The following is a 16,897-nucleotide window of genomic DNA, read 5'->3' as shown; positions in this document are numbered from 1 at the left end:
TTCCAGTACAATAATGAGTAATAGTAGTGAAAATGGGTGTCCTTGTCTTGTTCCAAATCTTTTGTGTTTGATATTAGCTGTGAGTTTTTCATACATGCCCTTTATTATATTGAGGAGGTTTTCTTTTACTCCTATTTTTCTAAGTGTTTTTATCAAAAAAGAGTGCTGCATTTTGACAAATGCCTTTTCTGTGTCATTTGAGATCATCATGTGTTTTTTTCCTCCTTCATTTTGTTGATGTGATGTATTACACTAATGTATTTTCTCATTTCAAACTACCTTTGCATACCTGGGATAAAACTTACCTGATCTTGGTATATAACTTTTTTGGAAAAAAAAATTTTTTTGGATGTGCTGGTGGATTAAGTTAGCAAGTATATTTTGTTTGTTTGTTTGTGTTGTTTTTTTTAAGATTTATTTTTATTTATTCCCCCCCCCCCCCCTCCAGTTGTCTGCTCTATATGTCCATTCACTGTGTGTTCTTCTGTGTCTGCTTGTATTCTCATTAGGCTGCTCTGGGAACCAATCCTGGGACCTTCTGGAGTGGGAGAGATGCAATCATTCTCTTGCGCCACCTCAGCTCCCTGATCTACTGTGTCTCTTATTATCTCTCCTCTGTGTCCCTTTTTGTTGCATCATCTTGCTGTACCAGCTCTCTGCATGGGCCAGCAGTCCTGGGTGGGCCAGCACTCCTGCATGGGGCAGTACTCTGTGCAGGCCAGCACTCCATGCAGACCAGTACTCTGCATGAGCCACCTTGTCACATAGGCCAGCTTACCTTCACCAAGAGGCCCTGGGCATCGAACACTGGACCTCCTATATGGTAGATGGGAGTCCAATTGCTTGAGCCACATCTGCTTCCCTGTATAGTTGATCTTTTGTGATGTATATAACTGATCCTTTTCCCATTTCTATTCCTGTATATTTTAAAAAATACTTTCTTTGTTGTTACCTTGGGGTAACATAACCTACAACTGTAACCTACTAATATGAAAAGATATTTTGCTTCAGTAGCATACATGTTCTTTGTTCCCCGATCCCTTTTACCCTCTTTATGTTGTTTTTGTCACACTTTACCGTTTTATATTTTGCACATCTGTTATCAGGAAATATGCCCTTTTCTTGTTCAATTGTATTCAGATCTTATATAAATTAAAGAGTAGGGTTGTATATTGAGTGTATAGTACTACTGGGTTTTGCATTTACCTTTTTAGTTACCCTGACTGATCATTTTCATTTCTTCGCACTACTCCATACCATTTTCACCTCTTTTCCTTTCAACCTGCTGAACTCCCTTTAGTAAATCTAGTAGGGCAGGTCTCTTGTTGACAGACTCAGTTTTTGTTTGTCTGTGAATATTTTAACTCTCCCTCATTTCTGGGGGATAGTTTCCCAGATAAAGAATTTTGGCTGGCAATATTTCTCTTTCAGTACTTTAAATATATAATGCCACTGCCCTCTCACCTCCATGATTTCTGATGAAAAATCAGCACTTATTCTTATTGAGGATCTCTTGTATGTGACAAATCACTTTCCCTTGCTGCTTTCAAAATTCTCTCTTTATCTTTAGCATTTGACATTCTGGTTAGTATGTGTCTGGCAGTAGGTATACTAGGAGTTATTCTGTTTGGAATACATTGCAGTTTCTGGATGTGTATGTCTTTCATAAGAATCAGGAAGTTTTGAGTCCATTTTTCCTTCTCTTCTCCTTCTAGGATACCCATGATGTTTATGTGTGCTTAATGCTGTTACTGAATGATTGAGACACTGTTCAATTTTTTCTATACTTTTATCTGTTTTTCCAACTGTTTTTGATTGTCCTGTCTTCTTGTTCACTGATTCTTTCTTCTGCCTCTTCTGTTCTGCTGTTGTATGTCTCTAGTGTATTTTTAACCTTCTATTATTGTGACATTCATTAATCCCCATGATTTGTGTTTCTTTTTACACTTTCAAATTCTTCTTTATGCTCATACATTGTGTTTTTAGCATCTATTATCCCTTTAGGCATATTTTCTTTCCTATCCTTGAATTGATTAGTTGTCCCAACTTCTAAGTCTCTCTGAAGTTTTAATTTGTTATCTTGACTGGGTCATAGCTTCCTGTTTCTTAGTTTTGTCAGTAATTTTTTGCTGATGTCTATGCATCCAGTTATCTTGGTGAGTTAATTCTGAAGGTCTGTTTCTCCTTCTTGTCTAGGACTTTGTTGTTGATTGGCTCTGGGTTAAGACTCTTCTTTGATGTTTGGTCTAATTTATTTTAGAACTTTGGGATAGCCTGTGTTTTACTTTTCAGATTTTCTCAGCTTTTCTTCAACTAATTCTTGCCCTGGATATGTGTGCAATTTTTAAGATTGCACTTTTTTTTCTGCTGAAAGTTTTATTTATTTGTATAAGATGTAATTTAAAAAAAACTCTTAAAGCATTGTCATTACAGTGAATGAAAATTTCAAGATTTGAGTAAAACTTCATTCACTGGAAAGGTAGTTGACATAAGGAGAACAATTAAAAGCACAGTCTCTGAAGACAACCTGCTTGGATGCAATTCTCAGCTCCATCACTGATACCTGTCACTTGACCATGCTCACTTTTCTTATCACATAGGCACTTTTCAGCCCATTCCCAGCACATAGTGAGTGCTTAGTGAATGAGAGACATTAAGTTCAAGCAGCACCACTAGTAAACTATCTACAGAGTTCAGAAATAGCATGCATTTCATGATATAGCAACTTCTGGGCTTCCAGAGAAGTAAGTCAGACAGCTGAGAGAAGATGGTTCCTTCCATCCTATGGTTTGAGCTTCATGAGGATAGAAAAAGAAAGGATTGCATTTTTTGTGCAACTGGTTCATCTCCAGAGAGAGCTACTTTTCCTGTTTCTTCTCCAGGAATCCTGATCTGTTCTATTTGTTGTTGTGTAGACTTTTTCTCCTCAACCCTAATGATTTGCTAAAATTCTCTTGCTCTCTCAGTGCCCTGTTTTCCTTATGCTTTACAATTGTGAGATCTGTCCTATTCTACAGCAACTCAGTTTAAACCCCCATCTTTTTTTTTCTGTGAGGCTTTCTGCCTCTGTTTCTTCCCAATTAGGATATCCTGCCGCAGTAAGCCATAGGTGGTCAATTCAGAAATTTATGTCACTTCAGGAAAGTTCATTTGCCTTTAGGTGCTCCAGCCAAATGAAACTGGATTAAGTTGGGTCAGAACTGTTCTTATCACCATTTCTATCATGGTTTCTCTTCCTCTCATGGTGGCCCTTTTGTATGCAGCACTCCTCAATTCTTGTGTTCTTCCCTGAGTCTCTCTGGACTGAGGTCCCTGTGCCCGGATATGCATGGTATTCTAACTTGCTGCTGTGTGTCAATCTATGGTCAGTCTCTGTCCACAGTGGGCGGGACCCAGACTGTGCTGCCTCTGTGTGACTCCCAAGATGTGTGGGACAAAGTGAGGGTAGGGGAAAGGGATCTGACTGGTGGTTTGGGATGAACTTCTCTTAACTGAGGTTTTGTTGTTTCTTCAACTCAGCATGTGTGGAATCTTTCACTAGTTGCATCATTCTTCAGAGATGCAAGCAAGTGGGCTTTGTCTCTTATTCATCAAATCTCCGGGGAGGCCTTTTCAGGGGATGTCTTACATTACAAGTTGACGATATCGCCCATAAATATCTTCTTAGACCAAAATGGAAAGAAAGTGTATGTGGTCCGTGTAGTCCCTGGGCCATGGTCATCTCTAAAATTTGCTTTCTGAATGATCCAGACCTTTGTTTGGAATGTGGATGTGGCACAACATGTCCCAGGCAGGTGGGAACCTCCCCCATGGTTTCAACAGGGGCAAAGTTTGCGTTCTTACTTTGGAAGTGGCACTAGAGTCTGGGGAACTGACCTTCAAGCAAGACTTTTAAAAGGCATTCCATGGTCTGTTTTCTTTGTGGAAAGCATCCTGTCTCTCTCCGGAATGGGAGCACAGTGATATTTGTATGCCTTGCTTAAAGGCAAAAGTCAACAATTGCAATGTGTTCAGCTCACCTGATTTCCATCAGAAGGAAAAATGTTTGGATGGTAGTTGCAAGAGAATTTAACAAGATATTTCCCCAAAATGCCCTTATATCTAAAAAGAAGAAAGCTTTTGGTAAATTCCATTACCTATTTATCAACAAAAATTATTAAGCCAGAGAAAGAAGGAATTTTACTTAACTTGATAAAAAGTATTTGTAAGAAATAAACAGGGAATATTATAATTACTTGTGAATGCTTAATTACATTTCTATTAGAGTGAGGAACAAAACATGAATGCCTGCCATCATTTCTATTATCTGAGGTCCCAGACAATGCAACAGGACAAGAAGCAAATACAACAAAGGACAAAACCATTAGAAAGATGGAGGAAGATGATTATTTGTAGACCTAGCTTGTTCTAGAAAAATCCATAAGATTCAAGTGAACTACTATTAAACAAAAAGAGGTCAGTAAAATACATGGAAATAATGCCAACTTACAATAAGCAATAGCATTCCTATGTACTGACCATCACCAATTAAAAAACGTAATAGAAGATATGTTTGATAGAAAAAAAGATAAAATACCTATGAATAAACTTAACAAAAGTCATATGCCATATGAAAAACATTCTTAAAACTTTCCTGAATAAGTGAAACAATGTACCTGCATTGGAATGCTAATACTGCAAATACATCAGTTCTCCACTATATTAATCTATAAATGCAAGTAACCATAGTCAAATTTGCACCTAGACCTTTTTTCAATTGATTTTGGGAAGCTAACTCTAACATTCTAAGGGAAAAGCAAATATATAACCACAGGCAATGAAGTTTTAAAGAGTTTAATATGAGGTGGCTTACTCCAGAGTAATCTGAGGAAAGTGGTAGGATAGTATCACAGAAATAGACAAATGTAAAGAATGTGAATGAAACACAATAGACACTCTAAATAGACCCATGGATAGCTGAAACTTTACTTAATGATAAACATGGGATTTCAGAACAATGGGGCAAAAGATTAAACTTCAATAAATTATGTTGAAACAATACATTTAAAAAAATAAAACAACCCTGTTATATCACTGTGACAATTTAAAGCTGGGTGGATCCCAGAAAATCCTATTCTTAAAGCTAATCATTCCTGTGCATGTACTCCTATTGTGGATGGGAACTTTTGGTTAATTCAATTAAGCGACTTTCCTTTTGATTAGATCACTTCATTAAAGCATGACCCATTGTGGGTTTTATAAAGGGTCCTTTGTAAATGGAAGAAGACAAAGTCACAGACACAGAGAGAAAATTTGCAGAGACAGAAGAGAGAGGTCCTGGAGGCTGGAGAGTGGAGGCTGGAATCAATGGAGCACAAAGACATGAAAAGAGGTCTCCAAGAAGCTGAGAGAGAATTTGCATGGAGAGTAACAAGCTGAAAGCAGGGAAGTGGTTATGGCTCAACAGATAGAGAATCCACCTGCCATATGGAGGGTTCAGGGTTCAATACCCAGGGCCTCCTGATCCGTGTGGTGATTGGCCCATGCGCAGTGCTGCCACGTGCAAGGAGTGCTGTGCCATGCAGGGGTGTCGCCATGTAGGGGTGTCTCATGTGCAAGGAGTGTGCCCTGCAAGGAGAGCTGCCCCATGTGAACAAAGTGCAGCCTGCCCACGAGTAGCGCTGCACACATGGACAGCTGACGCAGCAAGATGATGCAACAACAACAAAAAAGCAATACCATTTCCCAGTGCCACAGACAAGAATACAAGCAGACACAGAAGAACACATAGTGAATGGACACAGAGAACAGACAACAGGGGATAAGGGGAGAGAAATAAATAAAGTAAATCTTTAAAAAAAAAGTTTGAAAGCAACACAACCCAGAGGAGAAGGCAGGGTCTGCAAGAGTCACCATTGTGCCCTGCCACGTGGCAGGAGGCCAGGATTGCCAGCAGCTGAACTTTAGGGAAAGAGCTTTGCCTGATGCCTTGATTTGGACATTTTTTTCATCCTTGGAAATGTAAGCTTATAAGTTAGATCTCATTGTAAATGCCAACTCATTTCTGGTATGTTGCAATGGCAGCTTTTAACAAACGAAAACAATTACCAAGTCATACCATGCCAAATAACTAAATAGCAATATATAAAATGTAAAGGAGTTTAGGAGAAATGTGGGAGACTATTTTCTATATTCTTTTTTGTGAAAGACACTCCTGAACAAGACAGAAAATCTACAAATTGTAAAAGAAAAGATGGAGAGATCTGGTTCCACAAAAAGTAAAAACCTTTTACATGAAAGGAAATCTAAGCAAAGTTAAAACTCAAGCCACTGGGACAAATTATTTGCAATATACAGTATATGACATTACTTGTTAATATCGAGAATATATTAAGCATTCCTATAAGTCAAAAGCACAAATGACCCCAGAGAAAAACTGAATTCATAAAAGAAGGGATAAAATGGCTAATAAGCATGAAAAATTCTAACCTCACTACTAAGAGCAAAATGTTAAAATTAAAATGTTATTCTTTTGGGGGGAGATTAGTACACATTAGTACACATTAAAAAGAGTGCAAATTAATATTTATTGAGCACTTGCTATTTGGTTATATAAGTGTTTTACACATTAACATTTTTCACCCTCACAGTTACACTACTAGGTATGTGCAATTATTATACACACTTTATGGATGAGGATTTAGTTGAAACTGTTAGATGTTGTTAACATTATATATTACCAATTTTTAAAGATTTGTCTGTACATTTTACTTGATATTCTGCATACTAACTTTTTGTATTCCCCATCTCCCTCTTTTCTGGATTTAGTTCTGGTTTGCTGACCTATGTCTTCTACTAATTCTTTCATAGAGCAACTGAAGAACTTTGAGAATTTGCTATATTGTTTACTAGTACATGGGATGAAAATTTATATGATTTTTATATTTTGTAGGTATATTTAAGCTTGGGAAAACTTTAAGGATTCTCTATTATTCACTGCACCACTTGAATCTGAGGATATATTTTTCTTTAATCATGTTAAATTGTTTATTTGATGATCTTCTATTTCTCTGTTCCTTTTGAAACTCCTAAATAGAAGCATATTAAAGCTTTAGAGTATATTACTGTCTTAAAGTCTTCTTTTAATATTTTATATATATTTACTCTTTTTGTGTTCTGTAAGAATGTATTGGGAAACAGACTTTGGCCCAGTGGTTAGGGCGTCCGTCTACCATATGGGAGGTCCGCGGTTCAAACCCCGGGCCTCCTTGACCCGTGTGGAGCTGGCCATGCGCAGTGCTGGTGCGCGCAGGGAGTGCCCTGCCACGCAGGAGGGTCCCCCGCGTGGGGGAGCCCCACGCGCAAGGTGTGCGCCCGTGAGGAAAGCCGCCCAGCGTGAAAAGAAAGAGCAGCCTGCCCAGGAATGGCGCCGCCCACACTTCCTGTGCCGCTGATGACAACAGAAGCGGACAAAGAAACAAGACGCAGCAAACAGACACCAAGAACAGACAACCAGGGGAGGGGGGGAAATTAAATAAATAAATAAATCTTTAAAAAAAAAAAAAAAAGAATGTATTAGCTTGATATATACAAGCTTGTTATAAGTTAAAACTTATAACATTATCTATTTTGCTATTCAGTCTACTGATTAAAAATAATTTTTGGATAATCAATTTTTTTTCAATCACCATATAGTTAATTGTTTTCTTTTCATGGATGTAGTTTCTAAAATGTCTTTGGAGATATGCTTGTCTTACAGTCTTCTATTTGCTATCTTCCATGTCTTTGGGGATCAGTTCTTGGAATTATTGAATTGATTATTGATATTTAAGTAGTTCTCTTTCACTGTTCTCTACTTATCTTCATATTTATAATTCCTTATTTGCCTGCTTGTGAATCTTTGTTTCACTTTGAAGGAAGTTGTCTCCAGTGACTAAGGGACACAAAGTTGCAATAAGGAGAAATCACTGGAGAGCTGTGCAGTCCACACAAGCAGTGGAGTTTGGTTTTTCAACTATTAATATAACAAGCAAGATCTGAAGTCAGAACAAATTAAAGCATTGTGCTAAACTCCAATCCCCAAGGCAGAGTCGAGATTTTCCTGGATTCACAGATACCCAGCAGTTTGAAACTCATCTGAAATATCTAAATGTAGAAGGGACAAAGATGGGGATAAATTAGAAAAGCAGCATTATCTACCAAAATGTAAGCGTGGCACATTAGAATAGGGATGATAAAAAAGACAAATTAGGTAAGAAGAAACTGTACAGCTATCTGTATTTCTCAAGGCATCACTGGTAGTAGAACACTGCAAATCTGGCCAGCACAAAAAGAAACTTCAAGAAAATAATTAAATACACACACAGAGGACTAAAATTTTTCCTATATCAAGTTAAAAGATATAACCAGTCTTTATTTTTTATTTCATTTTAATTTAACTTAATTTTTAAATAGGCAATACATTTACATAGTTCAAAATTGAAAAGGCACAAAGAATATTCATTGAAAATTCTCCTTTCACCTCTATCATTTAAACACTCAGTTTCATTTCCTGCAAACAACAATGTTACTAGTTCCTTGGGTATTCTTACAGAGATATTCAATGCTGACTATAAAAATTAAAAATATATTCATATAAATAATTACATTGCATAATAATATATATTTCTATCCCATATCTATAATGATATTATAGTCTGTGTTGTACCTTGTTTTAAAAGATATAATTTGAAGATGGTTTCATATTAGTACATAAAGTACTTCATTATTTTTAACAGTTTCATTGAACTATAATTCACATTCCATATGAATCACCCCTCTAAGTATATAATTCACTGCCTTTCAGTATATTCACATAGTTGGGTAATCATCACTGCAGCCAATTTCAGAATATTTTCTTACCCTAAAATAACCTGTTAATCATTACTCCCCAATCCTCCCACCCTACTCCCTTAACCCTAGACAACAATTAATCTACTTTCTGTCTCTATAGATTTGCCTATTCAGGACATTTTGCATAAATAGAATCATACAGTATGTGGTCCTTTTTAACTGGCTTCTTTTACTTAGCATGTTTTCAGCATATACCCATGTTGCAGCATGTGACCAGTTTCTGTTTGAGAATGGGTGGGTGGCTAAAAAAGACCCCATATGTAAAACATATATTTGGTTTGATATATGGATGTAATGATATACACATGCATTAATTACTTGAACTATTCCATGAGTTTGTATAGTAGGCATTCATTCTTATATATCTGTTCTCAATTGCTCTTAAAAGAACCCCATTCAGATGGTGTTAAATTAATAAGGTATCTTAAGGAGACTCCAAGCCAAGCACCCAGATATCTGGTTTATTTCACACAAATAATTTTGTAATAGAAATCATCCCTGATTGGTTATTGTCAGGTGAAAGTGAGTCCTCAAATTCACAATCTTTGCAGAATATTTTAGTATTTACTTTTTGTACCAATCTTTGGGTTCCTTTTGAAATGAGACAAATATGTTTAGATTGTGTGTTCACCTCCACCTTCTTCTCTCCTTTTCTCCTGTTGTACAGAGAATGCATTTTAACTTCTCTAAAAGATCAGTCTCAGCTGGTGTTCTCAGCATCCCATGCTCTTCTTCTTTTTCAAGGGCTTCAGCCCATTAGTTGTCTCCTTTCTCTTCCTGAGCTATAGCCTCCCTCTCAGCATCCAGACAACTTTGTATGTTCCAGTTCATTTTAAAAATCCCTTGAGCTTTCATCTTCTTCTATATACTGATTCTTCCCAACGAATTCTGTCTTTTATCCCTTGGTGATTTCTTGGAACATAAATTTGACAGTTGTGAACATATAGATGATGTTTGAGACCAAGAAAATGTTTTTTCTTTTTCCAAATATCAGACCCAAATGTCCAACTGTGAACTTGTAATCTCTACTGGGACGATTTACAAGTATACCAAACTATTATGTCCTAGAGAGCGTTCTCTCTTCTTGTCCCATCTCCACCCCAGCTTCTCCAGTTTTCCCTTTCCAGTACATGGCATCATCTTCCACTACTTATTGCTCAGAGTTTTCTTGACACTCAACCAATCTTGTGTATTCTGCTTCCTAAATATTTCTCAAATCGGTCTCCTCTTTTTTAAATCTTTCCTTTTACCACCCTAATCTATGCATTACCATTTTTGGGGTGCACGACTAGAATACACATTCTTTTCTGTTTTTATATGAAAACACCAGCACCTTCTGGTATTTATCTTTTAGAGTTTGAGATGCAGAGGATTGATCTGATACAGTTGGTAATTTTACTTAAAAACCTTCCTATTACATATAATCAAAATATTTGTGAAGAACAGATGGTATAGATGAGCATGAGATAAACACTGTGTGTTAAACATTTTATTGATCAATAAAAATATAATTTAAAATGTTGATTGTACTATAGGAATTGTGTCTGTATGTTTGTTATTGTGAGCCCAGAGAGAATGTGTGAGTAGTAGGATGGGGATTGTTATCCAAAGTTCCTGGGAGGTGAGAATGAATAGAGTTGTTTTCCTCCTGGTGTCTCCTTTCCCCTCCAGTCCCCTCCTCTGTTTTCAGTCTCTCCCCCTCCCTTGCTCATACACTCACACACACTCACAAATGCACTCACATTCCCACACACATGTACACACACGTATGCACACCAGTAAGGCAGATCCTTTTTCTTCAAGGTGTTATGAAACTGGTTTTCAGTCTTGAATTCTGTGTCTTTGGGAACTTTGAAAACTGCCTCTTCTGCCTATTTTTAAAGACCAGTTTGAGAAAAAAAGTAAACAGAGGATAAGGATACCACCTGTGTGGATTTGATGAAAAGGACAAGTATAAAATTAGCAGCTCTTTGAAAAGAGTTTAGTTATAGAAAGAACGCATTCTTATCTTCTAGCCCTTCTTTGTTCAGCTTTTTCTATAAGAGAAAGAACAGTTGAGAATCCAATATTATCATGTCAATAAATTAGGCTAATTGACCCTAATTTTCAATCGTGTTAACCTTTCATCCCTTGTACTATTTTTGTATGACAGCTTTCATTTTGTAGTTGTACTTTTCTTGGATGTATCAGTTCTCCTCATGAAATTGTATAGCTAGAATATTTAAATAAATTGTTAGATTCCTCAAGAGTTAAATAATACCACAAAGGGAAAGAAAAACACCACCAATCACTGTGTAAAATATACATTGCAAATATTTAAAGTACTCAAGTTTGAGCTAAAAATATTCTTCTCTTTTTAAAAGGGAAAATTAGGTCATTAAATAGTCATTTCAATAGTATTAAAATTTACTTTTCTTTTGGTTCTCATGCTTATAGGAAAATATTGGTGCCAAGGCTAAAGTAGAAACAAACCTTTTAACTATGGAAGATATGGGAAAGTAGCAAGCCTACAAATAGTCCTTGTATATCTTTCCCTGCCTTTGCATGCCATCAGTCTCCCTCAGAAGTCTGAGCTATGTCCAAAGTTGGTGTAGGCTGTGGCCCCAACAATAGCAGGGTTGTAGTAGAAACTCTCTTCACCACCTAAGTTATGGGGCCTGATACAGTGACTACCATACAGACAGTGGGTCTGCTGCCCTAAATTATGCCTGTTCATGTGACCCTATCATTATTCCCAGGATCTGTGCCCTTTGCCCTTGATCTCATTTCAATAGGATTTAGAAAAGTGTCAGACTCTTGGAATGCTACACAATAGTGACCTTGATTCCCTGACTTGGCTGGGAAAAATAATGAATTTAAACCTACTGTTAAAATTATATGGAATGCTTTGTAGCTATGATAGTCAAATTTTTCCTATATAAAAGAAACCCTAGCCCTCTGCCAAAGACATCTGTCTTTTGATTTGGCTCATGTTTTCTGGTCCTGAGAAAGCTAATATGTTTATAAAATACTAAAGCTTCATTGCTATTGTTGTTGTATTTAGTACATGGGGAAATTCAGGTGATTCCTCCTTGCTCTTAATTTTCCAGATATTATTTCTAATACTTTATCCTTCTAATCGTCAAAAAATAACACTTTCAGAAAGAAAAACACTGCTTCCCAAAGGATGCTAGGCTAAAGATGGTGGGTGTTTAGTGCTTGATGGATGAACAAGTGGTAAGAGGGTATAATTCGGAATCAAGAGGCACCACCCTGTAGTTGGTCCTGAGCCCCTTTGGGGGGAAAAGCAGTCTTTAATTACATCTGGAACTCATTAATTCTTTTTGGAGCCTCTTTCCAGATCAGCTCCCCCATCAGCCTCCCATTGAGCAACAGAAATTCCAGATGGTTCCCTCCATATGCCAGTGCTCATTCTCTCAAGTAGGATTGATTGGTCACTGACAGAACAGGATGGAATAATGGTGGCCACATCAGGGCAAGGTGGAAACCATTGGGCCATGCTAAGCTAGAGGTGGCCATCATTTATGTTTATTAAATGGAATGTACAAGTAACTATTTCTGAATGATTACTCTGAAATGGAAATGATGCTCCTTCTAGATTATGTGGCATACTCGTCCCAACTTTCCACACCCAGAAATGAGAGAAAGATGCTACAACCTGTCATTACAGCTAAGGAATAGTCAAGGTGAGATTGTAGCTACTCTGCTCTGGGAGTCACAGTAGGGTGTTTATTTTTGCTTTTATCACAGAAGCACAGAAAAGCAACCACAGCTGTGATCTCTGAGTATTAGGGATACAAGGAAAATTCCCTTATAAAAAATCTTTATGGGCATATGTTTATTTTCATTTTAGCAGAATTTTGTTAGTGTAGGCACATTGATAGATTTTCCAAATTGAAGGGTAAGAAGAAGAGGCCAACGTCCCTATAATGTAAGAGTATATCATCATTTATTTATCAATATGTTTATTCTTTATATGTCTGTCTCATCTGATGGTGGAATATATGCCAAACATATCTTTGGCTCTCTGTCATGCAAGATTAGCACATCAAAGAAGGAAAAGAGGAAAGAAAGAAAGCAGGAAAGATGGATCCAGGAAATTTGGAAATGAAATGTGTGGTATCAAATTCACCAGAAATAAGAGCAAAGTTCCTACACTTGCCTTCATACTATACTTTTCCTCTGATAGCTATTGGATTTTATGTGTGTATTTACATTCATATCTGTGCTTGTGTGTGTGTTTGTGTGTCTGTGTTGTGTGGTGTTATTTGTTCTTCACCTACTATGTACTAGGTATTATCCTGGCTGCTGAGCAAATAAAAGTAAGGAAGAAAGCTATGGTCCCTGTGTCATGGAGCTTACAATAGTTACTCTGTGACTCATCTGGAATTTGTGAGTGTATTTGGAGGGGGTAGGGCAATTAAAAGAAACATTTCTTCTAAGAAGGGTATCTAATAAAGACCTTAAAGGCAACTTTAAAATTCTGTGTAATTGTTATATTTTAATGCTAACTAGGAAGGGTGCTCTAAAGAAGTCCTAATATAATATGTGTGTGTATATATTTTAAATGAGTACTCTGTGGATAGAGAATTTATTGAACCAATTATTTTGTATCATCAGGCGCAACAGCTAAACCTTGATAGAATGGGCCATCAGGCTAGAACAGATAAAGACCATTCATATTTAGCTCTTGTTTTTAAAGATGCTTACTTTATTTTATTCTAAAATATTTTATAAAATTCTAAAAGAGCTGCATGAAAGCATTTGCTTTAGGCATTTTTAATTTGGATTTTGAGTTACCTTAAATCATGAAATCATAAAATTTATGCTAAACCTAGAATATTCTCTAAATATTTCAGTCTTTTGTTTGACTATTTTGGAAAATTCCAAGATATGAGATTATGGTTTATGTGTGTGCATGTGTATATATAAATATTCTTTATTTTAAAAAAATTTTTGGTGTGCCATTCCTGGAAGTACTGTAATTCCAAGTTGATGCATGTAGTGGATGAAGCAAGCTCCTATTCTATCTCCTGATTTCAAAAATCCATTTAATATACATTGTCCTCACATAAAGGATATATCAGATATTAAACTGATAAGAACAGATACTACATTTGATCTTAACCAAAAGGCCAAGAAACGATATATATATATAGTCGTATTTATCTCTTCTACTTGATTATTCATTTTGTTTCAGTCACTAATGAAACCTTGAATTATGGGTATGTGGATGACTAAATTCAACAGAGATAGGCATTACAATAAGTACTGGGGATTAAAAGAAAAGATCTATTACCTTCAGGAAGTAACAGTGGGGAAGAAAGATCTAATTGCAATAATGTTTTAGTACTCTGATGTAACCATTTCATTGGCACATGAAAGATGTTGTTTCCACTGGAAGAATGGTGAGCCATCGGGGAGGTTGGGAATGGCTTACTAGCAGAGCTAACACTTGCATTGAGTCTTGATGGTTGAGTGGGTGGTATTGATGCTGCTGGATCACAGCCAAACTTTGAGAAACACAGCTCTTCATCTAACTAATAGACATGGGAAGGGAGAGAGAGGACAGAAGAGGATTTATGCACTAAGCCTGGGGATGGCACGCTTTTCTGCCTAAATTTTTGACAGCAACTTAGTCACATGGCTTCATCTAACTGCAAGGTATGCTGGGAAATATAGTCTTACTGTGGTCCCTGGAAGAAAAGGAAAACAGTTCAGTTTACAACTACAGTTTTTGCCACAGAAAGGTATGGCTGGTCTTGAATCTGGGGAAAGAAGTATTGGCTAAAAAAAAGCCAACTCATGAAAAGTTCATATATTTGGACATATCCTAAAGAACAGCAGGTGCATAGTTTTCCAACTCTTTGTGTTAACAAAAGAATTCCTTAAAATATTTGCATGTGTCAATAATTATGGTACTTGAGATTAAAGCAGAAACATTTATTTGATATCTTTAATTCACGTTAAATTACCGCTAAGCTTCAGAAAATAGCGTTAATAACTGGCATACATGAAATACATACTTTGTTTTAAATGGGGACTTACTATTCATATATTACTCTATTGTTACTTCCAGGCAAAATTCCATGATTGTTTTATCTCAAGTAATATGAACACTGCATTTATGAAAGGGGAGATGGAGAATAGTAGGTTTTTAAGTTACTTATGAGTTCTGTAACATGGTACAAGTAATTATAATAAGCAACATTTGTTGACCACTTACCATGCATTGTGCCTTAAGTAGTTGCAATCGGGAAATTGAGAATGACTTACTAGCACTTTGTAAGCATTTTGAGGTATTAAATCATATAACCATCACTCTATGAAGCCTATGAAAGAAGCAGCAATTTTACTGTTATCCTCATTTCACAATGAGATAACTGAGGCACAGAGAGATTAATTTAGTCCACAAAATAGCAGGTGGCAGAGCTGGAATTCATATACAGATAGTCTGAATTCAGAGACCAAGGTCATATCAACTGTTCTCTACTTCTCTGGAATTAGAGCCAAAGCGAAGGGACAGAAACAAAGAATGGGGGCTCATCTGTGTGTTTGCACTGAAGGAAGCTTGGGGCACCTGTTTGGGACACAAGCAATGCCTTTAGGCCTTAACACTTGGTGTGTTAAGCAATGGCAGGATCTATTAATTGAGGACATTTTGCTATCTTTCTGTTAAGGCCGAATTGGCACACCGTTCTTCTAGTAGCTGCATCTATACTGGCTATAGGAGCAACACAGGCAGCTCTTGAATTGCTTGGGGAAATACTACGTAAATCACCATGGGAAGGTGATTCTTGTGGTTACACGTCTGAGCAGTCTCTTTTTCTTCTGCAGACAGAACTGTCCTTGTGGATACAGAACTTCCATTCCTCAAAGGCCTCTATGTGATGGGGACGTTAGAGTTCCCGGTGGACAGAAGCAATGTTCTGAGCGTGGCATGCATGGTCATTGCAGGCGGGGAGCTGAAAGCTGGTAAGTAATGAGCACAATGATCAGGAGCAAAATGGAAATTAAGCTTTGTGAGAAAGGGTTCTAGAAAATGGATGGTATCCTATCGAGCCAGGTTGCTTAATGGGGTTTGGGGAGGACTAAGGCAAGGTGATTTTACTGAGCAAGTTAGAAGTGGGCAAAGGTGGCTTTTATTGGTCATTCTCTCATGTCCATCCCCACTGTCACTGAACCCTGCTTTGGGCCCCTGGACTCTCTTTGCTTCCTCCAGGCTACAGATCAGTTCTCCCTTTTGTTCTTTGTGTCAGACTCTACTGTGACTCACTCTTTCAAGGGATACCATAGGATGGGTTTGATATCTTCTAGTCAATTAACTCACAGTAGAATGTCAATTACTGTCTTAATGCAGTTCTTTAGGAAATCAGAACTGAAAGCAAGACTTAGGTGTTGACCCTTTACTGAATAATCTCAGAGAAGGAAGAGTGAGGAAAAAGGAGAAATGAGGGAGAAAATGGGATAAAGCAGATAGGTATCCACAGTTTCTCAAGAAAACATAGCTGTTTGCTTGCTTATGTGAGGTGCCTTGGGAGAAGACTTATAGAACCACTGCATCTTGGGACAGTATGGGGAAGAGGGTGAGGGTGAAGGCAAATGATTCATTTGTCAGACCCTTCTGATCTCCCGTCTCTTGCTGGTCAGAGTCTACCCCGAAGTCATTAACTCCCCTGTCTTTCTTTGTAATGCCCTGGCTTTCCAGACAAGCTAGTAGAGGGGCCAGAGACTCAGTGGGTGCTAGGAGATGTGGGAAGAGTCATGTAGCTGAGGCCCAGGGACAGGAGGGACGGAGTGGCTCTGCGGTAGTACATCAGCTGGGTCTGATACAAGGGCTTACATAATAATCATAAGCATGAGTTGTTTAAGGTATACTCTGTATGCAGAAGTGTTCTAGGCAGTAAAGATAGAATGCTGAAAAGTTTGCCCCTGCCCCCAAAGGAACTACTTGACCTTAAGGCATTCTATTTTGCCCTGACAAGAAGACTGAAGGAGTATTCCCATAAATAATACCTATCCCGAA

The 16,897-nt window shown here is 37.4% G+C and overlaps 1 protein-coding gene and 1 non-coding gene across 10 annotated transcripts in view; one reads left to right on the top strand and one right to left on the bottom strand.

Moving 5' to 3' along the window:
* The window catches only part of PKHD1 (PKHD1 ciliary IPT domain containing fibrocystin/polyductin), a 568,785-nt gene that overhangs the window by 328,249 nt on the left and 223,639 nt on the right, over positions 1-16,897 (top strand). For all 9 annotated transcript variants that reach the window (XM_058306868.2, XM_071218516.1, XM_071218517.1 and 6 more), the window contains one exon: positions 15,709-15,846. In XM_058306868.2, the coding sequence (XP_058162851.1) occupies positions 15,709-15,846 (138 nt within the window). The remainder of the gene's footprint in view (positions 1-15,708; positions 15,847-16,897) is intronic.
* LOC111765447 (U2 spliceosomal RNA) lies at positions 13,826-14,018 on the bottom strand. Its single transcript, XR_002797788.1, has one exon. It is a non-coding gene; the product is annotated as a U2 spliceosomal RNA (small nuclear RNA).

This window comes from Dasypus novemcinctus, chromosome 11, assembly GCF_030445035.2.
Source record: "Dasypus novemcinctus isolate mDasNov1 chromosome 11, mDasNov1.1.hap2, whole genome shotgun sequence".
Taxonomy (NCBI): domain Eukaryota; kingdom Metazoa; phylum Chordata; class Mammalia; order Cingulata; family Dasypodidae; genus Dasypus; species Dasypus novemcinctus.
The sequence above is the reverse complement of the archived record's forward strand: the minus strand, read 5'-3'. Positions and strand labels throughout refer to the sequence as shown.